This window comes from Panulirus ornatus, chromosome 40, assembly GCF_036320965.1.
Source record: "Panulirus ornatus isolate Po-2019 chromosome 40, ASM3632096v1, whole genome shotgun sequence".
Classification (NCBI taxonomy): Eukaryota; Metazoa; Arthropoda; class Malacostraca; order Decapoda; family Palinuridae; genus Panulirus; species Panulirus ornatus.
Window position 1 is genome coordinate 17,909,460 of NC_092263.1, and position 23,747 is coordinate 17,933,206.

General features: G+C 40.7%; 1 protein-coding gene across 3 annotated transcripts; it reads left to right on the plus strand.

Moving 5' to 3' along the window:
• Positions 1–793: 793 nt before the first annotated feature.
• LOC139761493 (uncharacterized) lies at positions 794–23,273 on the plus strand. 3 transcript variants are annotated; one of them, XM_071685756.1, is made up of 6 exons: positions 794–837; positions 3,581–3,780; positions 4,162–4,793; positions 12,375–12,507; positions 20,419–20,547; positions 22,917–23,273. In XM_071685756.1, exons 2-6 carry the CDS (start codon positions 3,591–3,593, stop codon positions 23,099–23,101), a joined length of 1,269 nt encoding a protein of 422 aa, XP_071541857.1. In that variant the 5' UTR covers positions 794–837; positions 3,581–3,590; the 3' UTR covers positions 23,102–23,273. The 3 variants fall into 3 exon arrangements, with proteins under 3 accessions (XP_071541857.1, XP_071541856.1, XP_071541855.1); XM_071685755.1 differs by having other exon boundaries at positions 821–909; XM_071685754.1 differs by lacking the exon at positions 794–837 and adding an exon at positions 1,011–1,107.
• Positions 23,274–23,747: the final 474 nt, after the last annotated feature.

Here is a 23,747-nt window from a genome sequence, read left to right on the forward strand (position 1 = left end):
TCAGCATTTTTATTGATTCGACCAGGCAGGGCATCGCTGCTTAAAGAGGACAAGTATCATAAGGAAATGCTTTACTTCTATATCAGTTGAAAATGATGAAGAAGAGTACAGGAATAATAGTGGGTAATAACCTTGACTTCTATATCAGTTGAAAATGATGAAGAGGACAGGAATAATAGTGGGTAGTAACCTTTACTTCTACATCAGTTGAAAATGGTGAAGAGTACAGGAATAATAGTGGGTGATAACCTTTACTTCTATATCAGTTGAAAATGATGAAGAAGAGTACAGGAATAATAGTGGGTAATAACCTTTACTTCTATATCAGTTGAAAATGATGAAGAAGAGTACAGGAATAATAGTGGGTAATAACCTTTACTTCTATATCAGTTGAAAATGATGAAGAAGAGTACAGGAATTATAGTGGGTAATAATCTTTACTTCTATATCAGTTGAAAATGATCAATGGTCAGATTGTCTATGAATAGTGCATAAATCGCTTCCTAATAAAACTGGTTATAATAGTATAGAAAACTATTAAACCACTGATAATTAATATGGTTAATAATTCCCATCAATGTTAGATGCCATATTATTAGAATTTATGTTTTGGTGTCAAACGAACAGTTTTAGAGATTGCTAAAAGATTTTTTTTATTTTTTCATTCGTTGCTCCCGTTCTGAAGTTTTCTAATGTGGAAGTTGAAAAAAATAATTAGAATGTTTTATTATATGCATTTTGTCTTTAGAAATATTTTGAGTAGTAATAATTATTTTGAGGTAAATATGAATGAGTCGGAATCCATGTAAACAGTTCTGTTTTTGGTCAACTTAAGCAGTAAGCATTGTCACATTTGTTACAACAGTAACAGAGAAAACCAAGGATATGTTGGCCCCTGGAATTAGATAGGTGTTTCTTTTATTAATTTTGTGGACAATTCGTTGTATTTCCTGGTCTTCTGTTCAGGGTATTGGTTATATTTGATAGTGTTGCTTAACTAGATAGCATGTCACGCATATATCCTGTAGGCCATGATGTATTGCGCGAAATAAAAATTACGGTTTTGTCACGAGGAATAAATTCACTGTAAATGAAGGCTAGTAAGTGGTGAGTAAAATACAAGGTGAAATATCTGACTGGAGGAAATTCTTTAGAGTCTTGCGAGAACAGTTGTCCTCAGAGCCGCTGGACTACATAGGCCGTCCCATGACTGATGTAAGAAGAATCCCAAGAAGTATGGAATATTGACAATATCCTTTGGTATGGCAACCAAGGCAGTCATGAAATATAAACCTAACAAAGTTTGTATATTGACGAATGATACGTTTGGCTGGGAAAATACCAGTTTACAGGCACCACTGAAATTATGTAAGGGTTTAGAAGAAATGTATATCATTGAAGTCACTTCATTATATAGAGGAGCATTACATATAATCAGATAATGACTGTGGGGGAGGCTATGGTGACCTGGGAAAGTGTGGGATAATGACTGGGAGGCAATGCTGATATGGGAAAGTGTGGGATAATGACGCAGAGGCTATGATGATATGAGATAGTATGGGATAATGACGCAGATGCTGTGATATGGGAAAGTATGGGATAATGACGCAGAGGCTGTGATATGGGAAAGTATGGGATAATGACGCGAAGGCTATGATGATATGGGAAAGTATGGAATAATGACGCGGAGGCTGTGATGATATGGGAAAGTTTAGGATAATGATGCGGAGGCTATGATGATATGGGAAAGTATGGGATAATGATGCGGAGGCTATGATGATATGGGAAAGTGTGGGATAATGATGCGGAGGCTATGATGATATGGGAAAGTGTGGGATAATGACTGGGGGAGGCTTTGATGATATGGGAATGTGTGGGATAATGATGCGGAGGCTATGATGATATGGGAAAGTGTGGGATAATGACTGGGGGAGGCTTTGATGATATGGGAATGTATGGGATAATGACTAGGGGAGGCTATGATGATATGGGAAGGTGTGGGATTATGACTGGGGAGGCTATGATGGTATGGGAAAGTGTGGGATAATGATGCAGAGGCTATGATGATATGGGTAAGTGTGGGATAATGATGTAGAGGCTATGATGATATGGGAAAGTGTGGGACAATGACTAGTGGAGGCTATGATGATATGGGAAGGTGTGGGATAATGACTGGGGGGCTATGATGATATGGGAAAGTGTGGGATAATGACTGGGGGGCTATGATGATATGGGAAAGTGTGGGATAATGACTGGGGGGCTATGATGATATGGGAAAGTGTGGGATAGTGAAGGCGGGATGCTGAGATGATTGGGAAAGTGTGGAATATATAATTACTATGGGGGAGGCTATGATGATATGGGAAAGTACGGAATATTGACAGTAGGGTAGGCTATGATGATCTTTGAAAATGTGGGATAGTGACAATGGGGGAGGATATGATGATTGGGAAAGTGGAATAATGACTGTGGGGGAGGCAATGATGATCTGGGAGTGTGGGATATTGACAGTGGAGGAGGCTATGATGATCTGGGAAAGTGTGGGATAGTTACAGTGGGGGAGGCTATGATGATATGGGAAAGTGTGGGACAGTGACAGGGCGGGAGGCTATGATGATATGGGATATTGACAGTGGGAGAGGGTATGATGATTTGGGAAAGTGGGGGGATAATGACAGTGTGGGTATGCACTTTATATTTGGACAGTTTTGCCTTCATGGTTTCATCTCTTATGTAGATAAAATCATTTACGACTTGTGGAATTTAAGAGTACACACTGTTGTCCCACTCATCCCAGTGTTTCACTCATTTTGGATAAATAATTATTCTGATTGCTGGTACATAATGCCTTCTTTTCTTTCTGCCTCACCCAGATGTGGACTCCTGGCATTCTGTCCACAAATGAACAGTTTCTCCTTGTCATACATAATACTTGAGAACACCGAAACTCACACTAGCCATTCTTAACTCTAGATCACTCTGCAGTGTGCATTAACCTTGACTTTTGACAAAATGGTAGGAGCAATAAATAGTAGTAGGTAGGAATTTTAGGCAGGAGCATTAGGTGGAGGTAATAGGTTGGAACATAGGCAGGAACATTAGTTTGTCACATCTGGTAGATGTAGTTAGTAGGAATAGTAGGCAGAAGCCTTTGGGAACCCTGCACTGAAGTTACCCTATGCCGGTTGCCTGTTAAGGATGAGGCACTAAAGAGGAAAAGAAGTGGCACTGGAATTCACCAGTTATGGAAACTCTTGCTGTGGCCACCCCCTTGAGGGAGTTAGTGGAGGGATTGGGCATCAGAGACAGATAAATATCAGACTGTGTGATCTGAAGTATGGATGTTGCTCTCTAGTACAGTAGAGTAATTTGATCCAGCAACAGGGTAAATCATAAGATACAGTGACTGTCTATTTGTGGTGGTTTGGGGAACTGTACAGTAAATCTTGCCTCCTTCCCCATTTAATTCTTGGTTCCAAGCAGTATTCAGGTAAAATATTGGAGCATTATTACCCACACCTTGCCCCTTCTAGTTGAAGTAAGAGTCATTTTTATGAAAACTTTTAAATTTTTATTGCAGGCAGAACAGAATGCCAGAAATGCGATTGTATGTGGGAGGTCTTAGTGACAAAGTGGACAGAGCAGCACTTGAACTGAGGCTTTCTCATTATGTATCAGTGTTTGATGTTAACCTTAAGGAAAAAACTGATGCTGATGGAAATGTGTTGTTCAAATTTGCACATGCTAGTATTGATGCACCAACATCCCAGATTGAAGAGTGTAAGTACACCTTTTCTCATATGGAGTATAATGTTTATATTGACCTGTATAAGGATTATTATATTTTTCTAAATCCTTTGTGCTGGGAACTGTTGATGAAATAAAGAAAGAAGGATAATTTTGGTCAAACCATATATATTCTGACTGAAGCAGTTTTTTTTATACTTGCTCTCCGTTTCCTTTGTTTACAAAGTAATGCTGGAATAGACAAAGAAAGACTCCATGTTTCCTGATAAGATATTCTAGAATTACCAAATCATGAATATTACAGGGATATTTGCTGAAAGTTGATTGAGAAAGTATCTTATATCTGTATATTTTTTTGTACTAAATTTATCCTCATTGTTAAACTGATCTTTAGATACTGATATTTATGCACAGGTATGAGACAGCTGAATGGGGCATCATGGCATGGTTCTTTTTTGAGGGTTGAGCCTGCAAAAGAAAGTTTCCTGGATCGCCTGAAGAGGGAGAGAGCTACTATGCAGCAACATGAAAAAAAGCAGCCTTCACATGATGAAAAGGGTGGTGAAATTATCATTCAGAAGCCACCAAAAGATCTGGAAGCAGAGAGAAGTGATGCTGTTAATAAAAATCAAACAAATATGAAAAAAAAGGATAAAACCTCTAATGAAAGTGCCCATGTTGAAATTTCATTGTGTAAAGATGCAATGCATACAAGTGAATGTCAGAAAGAGAAGAGAAAGAAACTGAAAAGGAAAGATTCTGAAAAAACATGCTTAACAGCAGAAAACAAACTGCCTGTCTTGCTAAGATCCAGTTCACAGAAAAAAAATAAAGTTGAAGAGGAGATGCTTTCAAGCTTCAAGAGCTTTAGTTCTGTTTGGGCTGATTCTGACTCAGAGAATAATGAAATACTTGATGTGAAGAGGAATGATTTATTTGATGACAAAAAGGATATCTCTGATCCTGATGAATATAATGATATCAAATCTGCTAAGTCATCATATGTGAAATCTCTCAGGCCATGCAAGGAAGTGAAAAGTGTAGAGGTAAGATGCTTCTGAAAACTCCAGAATGCTATTTTTCTGTTACGGTAGATAGTTAATTACATATACAATATAAGGATTCCAAGTATTTAGTAATCCTTTTTTATTATGTTAGGGCAACTGATTGCTCTAATCAAAGCCATGGATGAAGGCAAGCAAGTGTGAATATGTACATTTGTAAATACTGATAAGTTTGTGTATGTGTATACATATGTATGTATTCTTATGAGTCCACGGAAAATGAAACACGATAAGTTGCCAAGTGCACTTTCGTGTAATAATCACATCATCAAGGGAGACACAAGAGAGAAATATAATAGTCAGTTGATATACATCGAAGAGACGAAGCTAGGACGCCATTTGGTAAACAATCATGTTTACCAAATGGTGTCCTAGCTTCGTCTCTTCGATGTATATCAACTGACTTATATTTCTCTCTTGTGTCTCCCCTGATGATGTGATTATTACACGAAAGTGCACTTGAGAACTTATCGTGTTTCATTTTCCCCGTGGACCCATAGGAATATCTTGATCACGCGCAAAATTGTGATCCTTTCCAATATGTATGTATATGTGCATATATTGATATGTATATATATGTATATGTTGATATGTATATATATATATATGTTTATGTGCATCTAGGGGCATATATGTATATGTATGGGTATACGAGTAGATGGGCCATTCTTCGTATGTTTCCTGGCTCTCCCTCACTGATGTAGGAAACTGCAAACAAGTGTGTGAATGTAACCAAGATGAGAAGAAAGGAGAGATAGAATGTTTTTTTTTTTTTTTTTTTGAGGAAAGAAACCTAGATGTTCTATCTCTGAGTGAAAGGAAGCTCAAGGGTAAGGGAAAGAGTGGTTTGAGAAAGTCTTGTGAGTAAAGTCAGGGGCTGGTTAGAGGACAAGAACTAAGGAAGGAGTAGCACTTCTCCTGAAGCAGGAGTTGTGGGAATATGTGATAGAGTGTAGGAAAGTAAATTGTGATTGATGTGGGTAAAACTGAAAGCAGATGGAGAGAGATGGGTGATTATTGGTGCTTATGCACCTGGTCATTAGAAGAAAGATCATGAGGCAAGTGTTTTGGGAGCAGCTGAGTTAGTGTGTTAGCAGCTTTGATGCACGAGAGTGGGTTGTGTTGATGGGTGATTTAAATGCGAAGGTAAGTAATGTGTCAGTTGAGGGTATAATTGGTGTAAATGGGGTATTCAGTGTTGTAAATGGAAATGGTGAAGAGCTTGTATATTTGTGTGCTGAAAAAGGACTGGTGATTGGGAATACCTGGTTTAAAAAGAGATACACATACATATACGTATATGAGTAGGAGATATGGTCAGAGGGCATTATTGGATTATGCGTTGATTGATAGGCATGTAAAAGAGAGCTTTTTGGATGTTAATGTGCTGAGAGGGGCAGCTGGAGGGATGTCTGATCACTATCTTGTGGAGGCGAAGGTGAAGATTTGTAGAGGTTTTCAAAAAAGAAGAGAGAATGTTGGGGAGATGAGAGTGGTGAGAGTAAGTGAGCTTGGAAAAGACACTTGTGTGAATAAGTACCAGGAGAGATTGAGTGTAGAATGTCAAAGGTGAGAGAAAATGATGTGAGGGGAGTGGGTGAGGAATGGATGCATGTAGGGAAGCTGTGATGGCTTGTGCAAAAGATGCATGTGGCAAGAAAGGTGGAAGGTGGGCAGATAAGAAAGGGTTGAGTGGTGGAATGAAGAAGTAAAGTTGTAAGTGAAAGAGAAAGAGGTGTTTGGACAATACTTGCAAGGAAGGAGTGCAGATGACAGGGAGATGTATAAAAGAAAGTGGCAGGAGGCCAAGAGAAAGGTGCAAGGGTTGAAAAAGAGGGCAAATGAGAGTGGGGGTGAGAAAGTATCATTAAACTTTAGGGAAAATAAAAAGATGTTTTGGAAGGAGGTAGATAACATGCGCAAGACAAGAGAACAAATGGGAACATTGGTGGAGGGGCAAGTGGGGAAGTAATAACAGGTAGTGACGAAGTGAGAAGGGGATAGAGTATTTTGAAGGTTTGTTGAATGCGTTTGATGATAAAGTGGCAGATATTGAGCGTTTTGATGTGGGTGGTGTGCAAAGTGAGAGGGTCAGGGAGAAGGATTTGGTTAAGAGAGAAGAGGCAGTGTAAGCTTTGTGGAAGGTGAAATCTGGCAAGGCAGTGGGTTTGGATGGTATTGCAGTAGAATTTATTAAAAAAGGGGGAGACTGTGTTGATTGGTGGTAAGGATGTTCAATGTATGTATGGCTCATGGTGCAGTGCCTGAGGATTGGCGGAATGCATGCTTAGTGCCATTGTACAAAGGCAAAGGGGATAAAGGTGTGTTTTCAAACTACCGAGGCATAAGTTTGTTGAGTATTCCTGGGAAATTATATGGGAGGGTATTGATTGAGAGAGTGAAGGCATGTACAGAGAGAGCATCAGATTGGGGAAGAGCAGTGTGGTTTCAGAAGTGGTAGAGGATGTGTGGATCAGGTGTTTGCTTTGAAGAATGTATGTGAGAAATACTTAGAAAAACAGATGGATTTGTATGTAGCATTTATGGATTTGGAGAAGGCATATGATAAAGTTGATAGAGATGCTTTGTGGAAGGTCTTAAGAGTATATTGTGTGGGAAGTAAGTTGCTAGAAGCAGTGAAAAGTTTATACCAAGGGTGTAAGGCATGTGTATGAGTTGGAAGAGAGTAGAGTGAATGTCGGTCTGTGGCAGGGGTGAGTAATGTCCCCATGGTTGTTTGATTTGTTTATGGATGGGATGGTGAGGGAGGTAAATGCAAGAGTTTTGGAGAGGGGCAAGTATGCAGTCAGTTGGGGATGAGAGGAGTCTGGGAAGTGAGTCAATTGCTCACCAATGATACAGCTCTAGTGGCTGATTCGAGGGAGAAACTGCAAAAGTTGGTGACTGAGTTTGGAAAAGTGTGTGAAAGGAGAAAGTTGAGAGTAAATGTGAATAAGAGCAGGGTTATTAGGTTCAGTAGGGTTGAGGGACAAGTTAATTGGGGAGGTAGTAAGTTTGAATGGAGAAAAACTGGAGGAAGTGAAGTGTTTTAGATATCTGGGAGTGGACTTAGGAGTGGAAGTGAGTCAAAGGGTGAGGGAAGGGGCGAAGGTTCTGGGATCATTGAAGAATGTGTAGAAGGCGAGAATGTTATCTTGGAGAGCAAAAATGGGTATGTTTGAAGGAAAAGTGATTCCAACAATGTTATATGGTTGCAAGGCATGGTCTATGGATAGAGTTGTGTGAAGGAGGGTGGATGTGCTGGAAATGAAATGTTTAAGGACCTTACAATATCTGGTGTGAGGTGGTTTGATCGAGTAAGTAACGAAAGGGTAAGAGAGATGTGTGGTAATAAAAAGAGTGTGGTTGAGAGGGCAGAAGAGGGTGTATGGAAATGGTTTGGTCACATGGAGAGAATGAGTGAGGAAAGGTTGACAAAGGATATATGTGTCAGAGGTGGAAGGAATGAGGAGAAGTGGGAAACCAAATTGGAGATGGAAGGATGGAATGAAAAAGATTTTGAGTGATCAGGGCCTGAAGACACAAGAGGGTGAAAGGTTTGCAAGGAAGATGAGTGAATTGGAAAGATGTTGTATACTGGATTGACGTGCTGTCAGTTGATTGAACTAGGGCATGAAAAGCATCTGGGGTAAACCTTGGAAAGTTTGGTGGGGCCTGGATGTTGAAAGGGAGCTGTGGTTTCGGTACATTACACATGACAGCTAGAGACTGAGTGTGAACAAATGTGGCCTTTGTTGTCCTTTCCTGGTGCTACCTCGCATGTGCGTGAGTGGTGTGTGTGTGTGTGTGTGTGTGTGTGTGTATGTGAGTGTGTGTGTGTGTGTGTGTGTGTGTGTGTGTGTGTGTGTGTGTGTGTGTGTGTGTGTGTGTGTGTGCTGTTTTCAATATGTGGCGGGGTGGCAATGGGAATGGATGAAGGCAGCAAGTATGAAGATGTATGTGTATATATGTTTATGTCTGTGTATGTATATGTATGTATATGTTGAGATGTATAGGTATTTATATGTGCGTGTGTGGGCGTGTATGTATATACATGTGTATGTGGGTGGGTTGGGCCATTCTTTCGTCTGTTTCCTTGCACTACCTTGCTAACGCGGGAGACAGTGACTAAGTATAATGATAATAATATAATAAAAAAAATAATGTAGGTGAGTAGGAGAGATGGTCAAGGGGCATTATTGAATTACATGTTAATTGACTGGCATGTAAAAGACACTTTTGGATGTTGATGTGCTGAGAGAGGCAGCTGAGGGGATGTTTGACATGATCTTGTACAGGCAAAGGTGAATATTTGTAGAGGTTTTCAAAAAAAGAAGAGAGAGAATGTTGGGGAGAAGAGAGTAGTGAGAGTAAATGAGCTTGGAAAGGAGACATGTGTGAGGAAGTACCTGGAGAGATTGAGTGTGGAATGGCAAAAGGTGAGAGCAAATAATGTGAGGAGAGTGGGTGAGGAATGGGATGTATTTAGGGAAATAGTGATGGCATGAACAAGAGATGCATGTGGCATGAGAAAGGCAGGAGGTAGGCAGATTGGAAAGGGTAGTGTGTGGTGGAATGAAGACGTAAAGTTGTTTGTGAATGAGAAAAAAGGTGTTTGGATGACCCTTGCGAGGTAGGAGTGCAAATAACTGGCAGATGTTTGAGGAAGTAGCAGGAGGTCAAGTGGGAGGTGCAAGGGTTGAAAAAGAGAGCAAATGTGAGTTGAGGTTAGAATGTATCATTAAACTTCAGGGAGAATAAAAAGAATGTTTTGGAAGGAATTAACATGTGTAAGACAATAAATGGGAACATTGGTGAAAGGGGCAAGTGACAATAGGTAGTGATGAGGTGAGGAGGAGATGGAGTGAGTATTTTGAAGGTTTGTTGAATTTTTGATGATAAGAGTGGCAGATGTAGGGTGTTTTGGTTGGGTTCGTCTTTGAAGTGAAAGAGTTAAGGAGAGTGGTTTGGTGATATCAGTTGGTGAAAGCCTTGCAGATGAAATCCAGCATGGTGGCAGCTTTGGATGGTATTGCAGTTCAATTTATTAAGAAAGGGGGTGACTGTGCTGTTGATTGGTTGGTAATGATATTCACTGTATGTATGGATCATGGTAAAGTGCCTGAAGATTGTCAGAATGCATGTATAGTGCCGTTGCACAAAGGCAAAGGGGATAAAGGTGTGTGTTCAACCTACAAAGGAATAAGTTTGTCGAGTATACTTGGAAAATTGTATGGGAGGATATTGATTGAGAGAGTAAAGGCATGCACAGAGCATCAGATGGGAGGAGCTGTGTGTTTTCAAAAGTGGTAGAGGATACATGGATCAAGTGTTTGTTTTGAAGAATGTGTGAGAAATACTCAGAAAAACAGATGGATTTGTATGTAGCATTTATGGATCTGGAGAAGGCATATGATAGTGTTGATAGAGATGCTTTGTGGAATGTCTTTTAGAGTATATGGTGTGGGAGGTAAGTTGCTAGAGGCAGTTAAAAGTTTTTATCTAGGATATATGGCATGTGTACATGTTGGAAAAGAGGAGAGTGATTTGTTCCCACTGAATGTCAGCTTGCGGCAGGGGTGTGTAATGTCCCTATGGTAGTTCAATTTGTTATGGATGGGGTGCTTAGGGAAGTAAATGCAAGAGTTTTGAAGAGAGGGGTGAGTATGCAGTCTGTTGGCAATGAGAGGGCCTGGGAAAAGAATCATTTGTTGTTCGCTTTTGATACAGCACTGGTGGCTTATTTGAGTGAGAAACAGCAAAAGTTGATGACTGAGTTGGAAAAGTGTGTGAAAGGAGAAAGTTGAGAGTAAATGTGAATAAGAGCAAGGTTATTAGGTTCAATAGGGTTGAGGGACAAGTTAGTTGGGATGTGAGTTTGAATGGAGAAAAATTGGAGGAAGTTAAGTTTTTTAGATATCTGGGAGTGGACTTAGCAGCGGATGGAACCATGGAAGTGGAAGTGAGTCATAAGGTGGGGGAGGGGAAGAAGGCTCTGAGAGCGATAAAGAATGTGTGGAAAGAGAGAATGTTATCTCGGAGAGCAAAAATAGGTATGTTTTAAGGAATAGTAGTTCCAACAATATTTTATGGTTGCAAGGCATGGGCTATAGTAGATAGAGTTGTGTGGATGTGTTGGAAATGAAATGTTTGAGGACAATATGTGGTGTTAAATGTTTTGATCGAGGAAGTGATGAAAGAGTAAGAGATATATGTGGTAATAAAAAGAGTGTGATTTGAGAGCAGAAGAGGGTGTGTTGAAATGGTTTGGACATATGGAGAGAATGAGTAGGAAAGGTTGGCAAAGAGGATATATGTGTCAGAGGTGGAGGAAACAAGGAGAAGCGGGAATGAAAAAAATTTGAGCAATTGGGGCCTGAACATGCAGGTAGGGGAAAGGCGTGCTTGGAATAGAGTGAGTTGGAACAATGTGGTATACTGGGGTTGATGTGCCATCAGTGGACTGAACCAGGACACTATATAACTAACCACCATCCCCCAAGTAGAAAAAAAAGCTTACCCCCTGCTTCCTCACAATTTAGTCACCTTTGCATACAGATCCCCCCACCCCTAACAAATATAACAGTGACAAAACAAATGCACGCTGAAATAACCTGACAAACACTGAAGAGTCAACTGACCAATTTTGTCTTCAACTCCATCCCATAAGACACACACCCAGGAGAAACCACCCTCTCTGTTATTCTCTGGACATCACTCATAACTGCAACTTTACAAACACTGTTTTGACATATCCCATGACCCTTCATGCCCATGATGCGGCTGTCATGAAATAGATGCTGAGAACTTACTACTCAATTGCCTTGTGGACTCTGCACATTAATGCACTCACATCACAGCACTTGCGACCTGCGGTTTAGATGGAAGATGTAGGAACCTTACAGGGATTTAGAAGGGACTCCTGGAGCAGGAAGAAAGTATCATTCTAAGACAAATAAAATCAAATTTGTGACACAGTCATATGGTCCGATTTCTAGATCTTTGCCTGGGCTGTTTTTGGCTCCCAACCCACCCTTGGCCTTTAGGTCTTCTCAGAAATTCTTGCTATCATCTCTTCGCCTTTAGATGTCAAAGATTCAGCATCAGCAGGACTTGAAACACTGAGGATATTTTCATGATGGTATGGTAAGAACAGCTAGGGCTAGGCATGAGTAAGAGTGAAATAATATTAGATGGATAATGAGGAAATAGTGTAATATGAAAGGTAGTGTTAGACTGGAAATTCTGTACAAAGCAGACCAATAGTGGTGCTGAATTTTGAATGTGGCCAGAAAGATCACTTTCAGGGAGAAAAGGTAAGCCTTTAGGCACATTACACATAAGTTGAGGATATGTATTGGTGATCTTTGATGCTCAGTACGCTTAATGCACCCATATTAATTCTTGAGAAATTATTCAGAACTGTTGTATATCATGATCCCATAACCCAGCTGACTTACCTGTGCATCTTTAAGTTTCACTCTATGGCAGTGGCTAACACACATACAGCAAACATGGTTTTTGGAGCATATTTTCATTTAATTACCTTTTGAATTTAATTAGCAGGCAGAAGAAAATGTAGTTTGTGAACCAGATGCTGAAAATAAGTATGTGAAAATAACCAAAGCTCTCAACTTTGGGCAAAAGTCATCAGGATTCAGCTTATTAGCCCAGTTTTCTCAACAAAGGAAAGCAGGTAAGAAGTATGATTATTTTTCAGTATTCTTCATGGAATTTTATAATCTGTATTTGGTTTCTTTTTGATTATGTGTAGTAAAAGAAGGAGAGATTGATGGATATATTTTTGTAACACAGGAATTTACTTTAGTGGGTATGCAAAGTAAGAGAGAGTTATTGCAAATACTTTGGTAAAAAGAGCATGAGGTAGAAGATTTGCATAAGAGTAGATGATAATGCTGTTGAATTTCTTAAGCTAGGGGTGACTGTTATTAACTGGTTAGTAAGTATTTTCAGTGTATGTGTGGATATGGTGAGGGGCCTGAGTGAAAATTACCAGAATGTATGTATAGTGCAATTGTATAGAGGCGAGGGGGACAAAAATAAGTGTTTGAATTACAAAAGTATGAGATTGTTGAGTTGACATGGTAAGTTGTATGGAAGAGTGGCAATTGAGAGCACTGACATGCACAGAGCATCGGACTAGGGAGGAGCATGTGGTTTTAGGAAGAGTAGAGGATCTGTGATCAGGTGTTTGCTTTGAATGTTTGTGAAAAACACCTGGAGAAACAAGGATTGTTTAAGGCATTTATGGATCTGGAGAAAGCAAATGCTAGGGTTGATAGAGATGCTTTGTGGAAGGTGTTAGAGATATATTGGTGTGGGAGGAAAGCTATTTAGAAGCAGTGAGGAGTTTTTATCAGAGTAAGATGTGAGTAGAGAGGAGGGTGAGCGGGCCTGCAGTAGGGGTGTGTGATGTTACCATGGCTGTTCCATCTATTTTTTGGATGGTGAGGGAGGTGAATGAATTGGAAGGTGAGTCATTTGTTGTTTGCTAATGATACAGTATCAGAGGCAGATTTGAGTGAGAAATTGTAGAAGCTGGGCCCTGGGCTTGGAAGAGTGTTTTCGTAGAGAAAGTTGAGATGTGTGAATAAAAGCAAGGTTATTAGGATTAGCAGTAAAAAAAAAAAAAAAAAAAGATTTTATTTGTAGTGTGAGTTTGAGTGGAGAGAACTTGGTGGAAGTGGAGTATTTTAGATACCTCAGTTGGATGTGGCAGTAAATGGAACCATAGTTACTAAAGTAAGTTGAAGGATGGGTGAAGGGGCAAAGGTTTTGTGTGGACTGAAGAATGTGTGGCAGGAGAGTCCACTGTCTTTAAGGGAAAAAATCGGCGTGTTGTTCAGTTGGTGCGATATGAATGTGAGGCATAGGCCTTAGACAAAAACTGAAAGATAGGGTGAATGCATTAGAAATGATATTAAATCAAATGTATGAAGACAATTTGTGTTGTAAGGAGGGTTGATCTAAAAAGAAATGAAAGTTAAGAGAAAGGTGTGGATAAGAGGAGTTTCTGTGAGAAAGCTGAAGAGGATGTTCTGAAATGGTTTGGACTTATGGAAGGAATGAGAGGAAAGGCGACTAAGCAGGCATACACATCAGAATTGAAGGAACAAGGAAAAGTGGGAACCAAGGAGGAGTTGGAAGGGAGTAAAAGATGCTTTGAAGGCTAAGGGACTGAACATGCAGGAGGATGCGAGTTGTGCAAGGGATAAAGGAAAATGGAGCATTATGGTTTAGAGGGATGACAGCTAGAGAGTGGATGTTACCGAATAAAATCATTTCTTTATTTGTTCCTGGCGCTACCTCGTTAATGCGGGAAATGGGGGAATGGAAAAAGGCAAGCAACAATGAATATGTTCATGTGTGTATATATATATATATATATATGAAGAATGAGTGTTGAATGAGTGTTCAGTGTTGTAAATGGAAATGGTGAAGAGCTTGTAGATTTATGTGCTGAAAAAGGACTGATGATTGGGAATACCTGGTTTAAAAAGCGAGATATACATAAGTATACTTATGTAAGTAGGAGAGATGGCCAGAGAGCGTTATTGGATTACGTGTAAATTGACAGGCGTGCGAAAGAGAGACTTTTGGATGTTAATGTGCTGAGAGGTGCAACTGGAGGGATGTCTGATCATTATCTTGTGGAGGCTAAGGTGAAGATTTGTATGGGTTTTCAGAAAAGAAGAGTGAATGTTGGGGTGAAGAGGGTGGTGAGAGTAAGTGAGCTTGAGAAGGAGACCTGTGTGAGGAAGTACCAGGAGAGACTGAGTACAGAATGGAAAAAGGTGAGAACAATGGAAGTAAGGGGAGTGGGGGAGGAATGGGATGTATTTAGGGAATCAGTGATGGATTGCACAAAAGATGCTTGTGGCATGAGAAGAGTGGGAGGTGGGTTGATTAGAAAGGGTAGTGAGTGGTGGGATGAAGAAGTAAGATTATTAGTGAAAGAGAAGAGAGAGGCATTTGGACGATTTTTGCAGGGAAAAAATGCAATTGAGTGGGAGATGTATAAAAGAAAGAGACAGGAGGTCAAGAGAAAGGTGCAAGAGGTGAAAAAAAGGGCAAATGAGAGTTGGGGTGAGAGAGTATCATTAAATTTTAGGGAGAATAAAAAGATGTTCTGGAAGGAGGTAAATAAAGTGCGTAAGACAAGGGAGCAAATGGGAACTTTAGTGAAGGCCCAAATGGGGAGGTGATAACAAGTAGTGGTGATGTGAGAATGAGATGGAGTGAGTATTTTGAAGGTTTGTTGAATGTGTTTGATGATAGAGTGGCAGATATAGGGTGTTTTGGTCGAGGTGGTGTGCAAAGTGAGAGGGTTAGGGAAAATGATTTGGTAAACAGAGAAGAGGTAGTAAAAGCTTTGCGGAAGATGAAAGCCGGCAAGGCAGCAGGTTTGGATGGTATTGCAGTGGAATTTATTAAAAAAGGGGGTGACTGTATTGTTGACTGGTTGGTAAGGTTATTTAATGTATGTATGACTCATGGTGAGGTGCCTGAGGATTGGCGGAATGCGTGCATAGTGCCATTGTACAAAGGCAAAGGGGATAAGAGTGAGTGCTCAAATTACAGAGGTATAAGTTTGTTGAGTATTCCTGGTAAATTATATGGGAGGGTATTGATTGAGAGGGTGAAGGCATGTACAGAGCATCAGATTGGGGAAGAGCAGTGTGGTTTCAGAAGTGGTAGAGGATGTGTGGATCAGGTGTTTGCTTTGAAGAATGTATGTGAGAAATACTTAGAAAAGCAAATGGATTTGTATGTAGCATTTATGGATCTGGAGAAGGCATATGATAGAGTTGATAGAGATGCTCTGTGGAAGGTATTAAGAATATATGGTGTGGGAGGAAAGTTGTTAGAAGCAGTGAAAAGTTTTTATCGAGGATGTAAGGCATGTGTACGTGTAGGAAGAGAGGAAAGTGATTGGTTCTCAGTGAATGTAGGTTTGCGGCAGGGGTGTGTGATGTCTCCATGGTTGTTTAATTTGTTTATGGATGGGGTTGTTAGGGAGGTAAATGCAAGAGTTTTGGAAAGAGGGGCAAGTATGAAGTCTGTTGGGGATGAGAGAGCTTGGGAAGTGAGTCAGTTGTTGTTCGCTGATGATACAGCGCTGGTGGCTGATTCATGTGAGAAACTGCAGAAGCTGGTGACTGAGTTTGGAAAAGTGTGTGGAAGAAGAAAGTTAAGAGTAAATGTGAATAAGAGCAAGGTTATTAGGTACAGTAGGGTTGAGGGTCAAGTCAATTGGGAGGTGAGTTTGAATGGAGAAAAACTGGAGGAAGTGAAGTGTTTTAGATATCTGGGAGTGGATCTGGCAGCGGATGGAACCATGGAAGCGGAAGTGGATCATAGGGTGGGGGAGGGGGCGAAAATCCTGGGGGCCTTGAAGAATGTGTGGAAGTCGAGAACATTATCTCGGAAAGCAAAAATGGGTATGTTTGAAGGAATAGTGGTTCCAACAATGTTGTATGGTTGCGAGGCGTGGGCTATGGATAGAGTTGTGCGCAGGAGGATGGATGTGCTGGAAATGAGATGTTTGAGGACATTGTGTGGTGTGAGGTGGTTTGATCAAGTGAGTAACGTAAGGGTAAGAGAGATGTGTGGAAATAAAAAGAGCGTGGTTGAGAGAGCAGAAGAGGGTGTTTTGAAGTGGTTTGGGCACATGGAGAGGATGAGTGAGGAAAGATTGACCAAGAGGATATATGTGTCGGAGGTGGAGGGAACAAGGAGAAGAGGGAGACCAAATTGGAGGTGGAAAGATGGAGTGAAAAAGATTTTGTGTGATCGGGGCCTGAACATGCAGGAGGGTGAAAGGAGGGCAAGGAATAGAGTGAATTGGAGCGATGTGGTATACCGGGGTTGACGTGCTGTCAGTGGATTGAATCAAGGCATGTGAAGCGTCTGGGGTAAACCATGGAAAGCTGTGTAGGTATGTATATTTGCGTGTGTGGACGTATGTATATACATGTGTATGGGGGGGGGTTGGGCCATTTCTTTCGTCTGTTTCCTTGCGCTACCTCGCAAACGCGGGAGACAGCGACAAAGTATAATAAAAAAAAAAATAAAATAAAAATGAAGAATGTGTGGAAGTCGAGAACATTATCTCGGAAAGCAAAAATGGGTATGTTTGAAGGAATAGTGGTTCCAACAATGTTGTATGGTTGTGAGGCGTGGGCTATGGATAGAGTTGTGCGCAGGAGGGTGGATGTGCTGGAAATGAGATGTTTGAGGACAATGTGTGGTGTGAGGTGGTTTGATCGAGTAAGTAATGTAAGGGTAAGAGAGATGTGTGGAAATAAAAAGAGCGTGGTTGAAAGAGCAGAAGAGGGTGTTTTGAAATGGTTTGGGCACATGGAGAGAATGAGTGAGGAAAGATTGACCAAGAGGATATATGTGTCGGAGGTGGAGGGAACGAGAAGTGGGAGACCAAATTGGAGGTGGAAAGATGGAGTGAAAAAGATTTTGAGTGATCGGGGCCTGAATATGCAGGAGGGTGAAAGGCGGGCAAGGAATAGAGTGAATTGGATCGATGTGGTATACCGGGGTTGACGTGCTGTCAGTGGATTGAATCAGGGCATGTGAAGTGTTTGGGGTAAACCATGGAAAGCTGTGTGGGGCCTGGATGTGGAAAGGGAGCTGTGGTTTCGGGCATTATTGCATGACAGCTAGAGACTGAGTGTGAACGAATGAGGCCTTTGTATTCTTTTCCTAGCGCTACCCCGCACACACGAGGGGGGAGGGGGATGGTATTCCATGCGTGGCGAGGTGGCGATGGGAATGAATAAAGGCAGACAGTGTGAATTGTGTGCATGGGTATATATGTATGTGTCTGTGTGTGTATATATATGTGTACATTGAGATGTATAGGTATGTATATTTGCGTGTGTGGACGTGTGTGTATACACATGTGTATGGGGGTGGGTTGGGCCATTTCTTTTGTCTGTTTCCTTGCGCTACCTCGTAAACGCGGGAGACAGCGACAAAAATATATATATATATATATATATATATATATATTTTTTTTTTTTTTATACTTTGTCGCTGTCTTCCGCGTTTGCGAGGTAGCGCAAGGAAACAGACGAAAGAAATGGCCCAACCCCCCCCATACACATGCATATACATACGTCCACACACGCAAATATACATACCTACACAGCTTTCCATGGTTTACCCCAGACGCTTCACATGCCCTGATTCAATCCACTGACAGCACGTCAACCCCAGTATACCACATCGCTCCAATTCACTCTATTCCTTGCCCTCCTGCATGTTCAGGCCCCGATCACACAAAATCTTTTTCACTCCATCTTTCCACCTCCAATTTGGTCTCCCTCTTCTCCTCGCTCCCTCCACCTCCGACACATATATCCTCTTGGTCAATCTTTCCTCACTCATCCTCTCCATGTGCCCAAACCACTTCAAAACACCCTCTTCTGCTCTCTCAACCACGCTCTTTTTATTTCCACACATCTCTCTTACCCTTACGTTACTCACTCGATCAAACCACCTCACACCACACATTGTCCTCAAACATCCCATTTCCAGCACATCCATCCTCCTGCGCACAACTCTATCCATAGTCCACGCCTCGCAACCATACAACATTGTTGGAACCACTATTCCTTCAAACATACCCATTTTTGCTTTCCGAGATAATGTTCTCGACTTCCACACATTCTTCAAGGCTCCCAGAATTTTCGCCCCCTCCCCCACCCTATGATCCACTTCTGCTTCCATGGTTCCATCCGCTGCCAGATCCACTCCCAGATATCTAAAACACTTCACTTCCTCCAGTTTTTCTCCATTCAAACTCACCTCCCAATTGAATTGACCCTCAACCCTACTGTACCTAATAACCTTGCTCTTATTCACATTTACTCTTAACTTTCTTCTTCCACACACTTTACCAAACTCAGTCACCAGCTTCTGCAGTTTCTCACATGAATCAGCCACCAGCGCTGTATCATCAGCGAACAACAACTGACTCACTTCCCAAGCTCTCTCATCCCCAACAGACTTCATACTTGCCCCTCTTTCCAAAACTCTTGCATTCACCTCCCTAACAACCCCATCCATAAACAAATTAAACAACCATGGAGACATCACACACCCCTGCTGCAAACCTACATTCACTGAGAACCAATCACTTTCCTCTCTTCCTACACGTATACATGCCTTACATCCTCGATAAAAACTTTTCACTGCTTCTAACAACTTTCCTCCCACACCATATATTCTTAATACCTTCCACAGAGCATCTCTATCAACTCTATCATAATAAATAAATATAAGATACTTATTTTATTTATTATACATAGTCGCTGTCTCCCACGTTGGCAAGGTAGCGCAAGGAAAGACAAAAGAATGGCCCAACCCACCCAAATACACATGTATATACATAAACACCCACACACGCACATATACATACCTATACATTTTAATGTATACATACATATACATACACAGACATATACATATATAAACGATTTTGGGAAGGATCACAATTTTACGTGTGATCAAGTATATTCCTGTGAGTCCACGGGGAAAATGAAACACGATAAGTTCCCAAGTGCACTTTCGTGTAATAATCACGTCATCAGGGGAGAGACAAGAGAGAAATATAAGTTAGTTGATATACAACGAAGAGACGTAGCTAGGATGGCATTTGGTAAATGTGATTGTGCAGACAGACAATGAGTGTATCATAAACTTATGTGGACAAGAAGGTGAATTGTTTACAAATTTTATCAACAATAAAGTTATCCAATTTGTATAGACCTTCACTAATATTTAGGTTATAATTCTTTAATACTTTAATTCATTCACACTCAGTCTCTAGCTGTCATGTATAATGCACTGAAACCACAGCTCCCTTTCCACATCCAGGCCCCACAAAACTTTCCATGGTTTACCCCAGATGCTTCACATGCCCTAGATCAATCCATTGACAGCATGTCAACCCCGTTATACCACATCATTCCAATTCACTCTATTCCTTGCAAGCCTTTCACCCTCCTGTATGTTCAGGCCCCGATTGCTCAAAATCTTCTTCACTCCATCCTTCCACCTCCTATTTGGTCTCCCACTTCTCTCGTCCCCTCCACCTCTGACACATGTATCCTCTTTGTCAATCTTTCCTCACTCATTCTCTCCATATGACCAAACTATTTCAATACACTCTCTTCTGCTCTTTCAACCACACTCTTTTTAATACCACACATCTCTCTTACCCTTTCATTACTTAATCAAACAACCTCACGCCACATATTGTCCTCAAACATCTCATTTCCAACACATTCACCCTCCTCTGCACAACCCTATCTATAGCCCTCACAACCATATATCATTGTTGGAACCATTATTCCACTATGTAGCTATGAGTATTACAGTAATTAGAATGTTCAAAGTATAAGCAAATGTTAGTAGGAGTGTATAGATGTTATGACGCTGCTTTCCATGTATGGTTTGTGAGTTGATGTATGCCAGGTGATGAGTCAAGCACATGAGAATATCATAAAAGAGTGTAACAAAATGCTGTGTTCAAGAATGAAAAGACAAATGTAATCTTTATTTCTAGGGGATGAAGAGAGTGGCACTAAAGAAGTCACAGTTCCTGTTTCAGCACTGTCTAGACCTGTTGTTTTGCAGCATCGTCAGGTTAAAAAGAAAAATTTCTTCGTACTTCCTAGTGACCCAAGGATTGAAGGTTTGTTTTGAATCTCATCTTTTAGGAAAAGCTTTAGCATTTGGTTCTGTTGTCGTATGATAATTGTTTCTCATGCTAAAGTAGGGTTGAGATGTTGCATGAGTTAGGTACCAAAAGTGCAGTATCAAATTACACAATATTGTGAAATCCATTTTCATGTAAATAAGGGGTTAAGGACTGTAGGGTGAAAAAGGATAACACAAAATATACTTAATACATTGTATAGCTAATGGAAATAAGGTTCTGAATAACATTCAGAGCATTAATGCATCAAAGCTGTTCGAATTATATGCAATACCAACAGAAAACAACAACATTATGAACTCAATCACTGAAAGACAAACTGAAACATGGCACACTTTCCTCACCACTCACAGCAATCAACTCTGGCATACATTAAGGAAAATCCACTTTCATAGAACCTGTTCAGCCACTACTCATGAAATACTCCTGACCCATTCTTCTTAAACCCCTTCATCCAAAGAACACACAAACTTAGTCATGAGACACTACGCTAAAATCAGCCAGAAACCAACCTTACTCCTAAAAAGAAGCTATGCAAAACCTACACAAAATCCACTCAAAAATAATTGCCTACCGACTCTTCATCTCCACTGAAACAAGCATTGCAGTTAAAACCTTAAGGAACTCACTTGCTTCAGGTTCTGACAACATATCAAACTTTCTCATAAAACAGTGTGGCTTATTTGCAATCCAAGCTCTGACATATCAACGACAAGCTACACAACAAAGTCCCAAACATCTGGGAACTTGCTGACATTGTATTAAAACCTTCTAAACCATAAAATACCAAAACCTTTATATTCTAAAACTTTAAACCACTCAAATCTCCCTCCTCCTCCTACCATCCTATCACTTCTATTCCCAGTGCCCAATCTGTGAAAAAATTATCTACATCAAAATCAAAGACAACATTCCACTCTCACCCACTCAGCAATTCGGCTTCATACCCTAAGACTCCATCATCATACTATATACTGAGCTCACATAACCCATCTTAGATGGATGCATCCCACCACAACGTCACATTTTACTGTGCTAGTAGTATTTGCCATTATCAAAACATTTGATACTGTCCCCTGACACATCATAATGCAAAAAAATCTTGACATTACCCCCACAAGAAAGACAATAAGTGACTGGCCAACTTCATTGCTGGCTGACATGTCAGAGTCACTCACAACAGCTTCACCTCAAAAACAAATGCTACAGTGTAGTTCTTCAAGGAGTAGATCTTTCTCCAACTCTTTTCAGTCTGTTCGTACACAATCTCCCATCACCTCACACAGGCCTCAACATGAAGGTCCTTTTCTTTGCAGACGACCTAACAATCACATCGCAGCACCCTAACACCACAGTAGGAACATCAGACATACAGCACTACTTTATCCAATTGGAACAACAGCTCACCCACAACAGAATGTCTGTGATCAGTATTTTAACCCCAGACAGATATAGCTGTAGCCCATATCCTCAAGTCACCTTGAATGGATAGTCACCCACTGGGCAAAATACATTCCATTCTAGGTTTCAAATATGAATCACTCTTGACATTCACTCCTCACTCCAGTAACATCATTGCAAAAGCAAAACAGACTGAAAAGCCTTCAGAACACTAATTGGCACCAGATTTTGACAAGAAAAGGAATGCTTTAATATCCTTTAATCCCCTTCACTTCAAACTTTGCCATGCCTGCCTGGTCTTCCACTCTTTCACAAGAAAATACAACAAAGCTACAAACAACACAAAATACTGCCCTCAGAATAATGACCGGCAGCCTAGCCGTGGTACCAGAAACACTCATAACCATTGTGCAACATAGATCCATCCAGTACAGTTCCACTTCATGCTTGGCACTCAGTTCTGTGCAAGCTTATCCCTGCCTCACACTTCAGTAGCCTTTACTCACAGGTCCCCCAGCCTCCCAAAAATATTAGACAAAACATACACACATTGAATAACCTTAAATAAGACACTGAACTTTTACTCTTTGAGTACCTTGCACTCTGTTCATAGATACACACTCAACATCACAACACTTTATGACTTGTAGGCCTGACTGGTGGATGTAGCCAACTTTCTTAATGCCTAAGGAGCCTCACAAGGATAGAAGGGACTCCTGGGGCTGGGAGTAGCTATTATACACCTAGTAGATACCTAACAAGTAATGCTAAGAAACCTTCAAGATGTAAAATGAAGTCAAAAGTTATTCTTGTCATGTACAACCTAGAAATCTATTAAGCAGGGTGAATATTGATATTCTGTATATATTTTTGTTGCTTGATATCAGCGGTCTTTATTTTCAAGGTTTTATGTGCTAACAATCTTTTATATTTATCACTGTCAGCTGCAATAACATGGATGGCCCAATCACTTACTGAGGAAATCAGTAAAGAGTTCACAGAAGCTCAGCCTCATCTTAGAGAATTTTACAAGACTCAGGCAGTGCTGGCTCAGAGGAAGAAGCAGTATGGAAGAGGCCGTGGAAGAGGAATAGGTAGCAGAAATCCAAATGAACAGTATAAATGGTGAAAAATGGCTGAAGTTGATGCTTGAGCTGTTTTTGGTAAAAGAATAAGAATGAATTGTAACTTGTCATAGAAACTTAAATGATATCAGATCTTTTCCAAGCAAAATAGATGCAGTAAATATGAAGTGTATATGGGTATGTCATTTTATTTACAATAAAAAGTTGTTAACTTAAGGGTGGAATGGCCCGTTGATATATCTAAGGCCTTAAAACTATTGTATCAGAACTGACTGCATTCATCACATATAACTTTATTTTATTTGAGTGATATATGTAGGGGGAGGATGCAAGTAAAAGTAAGATAGTGATTTTGAAAAGGATAGATCAGAATGTAAGGTCAGTTTGCATGGGATGCTGTGGAAGAGTTTTAAGTTGGGTAAAGTTTAGGTAGTATTAGAACGTTACAAAAACACAACCGGCAATCTAGTGAATGATGTCAAACTCCGCGGACGCAATGTGGGTCGATCGCCGCCACCCACCCGCTCCCTCGCTCACGTATTAGAACGTTACAAAAACACAACCGGCAATCTAGTGAGTGATGTCAAACTCCGCGGACGCAATGTGGGTCGATCGATAATGGTCCACTGACCACCGTGTGTGAGGAAGGGAGGGAGGTGTGTCGGCCGCGCGTCATCGAAAGCGAGAGTG

Excerpts from the sequence above, each read along its gene's own strand:
- LOC139761493 (XM_071685754.1), top strand. Across the intron at positions 3,781-4,161 it reads AACATCCCAGATTGAAGAGT|GTATGAGACAGCTGAATGGG; the intron begins GTAAGTACACCT and ends ATTTATGCACAG. Across the intron at positions 4,794-12,374 it reads AGGAAGTGAAAAGTGTAGAG|CAGGCAGAAGAAAATGTAGT; the intron begins GTAAGATGCTTC and ends GAATTTAATTAG.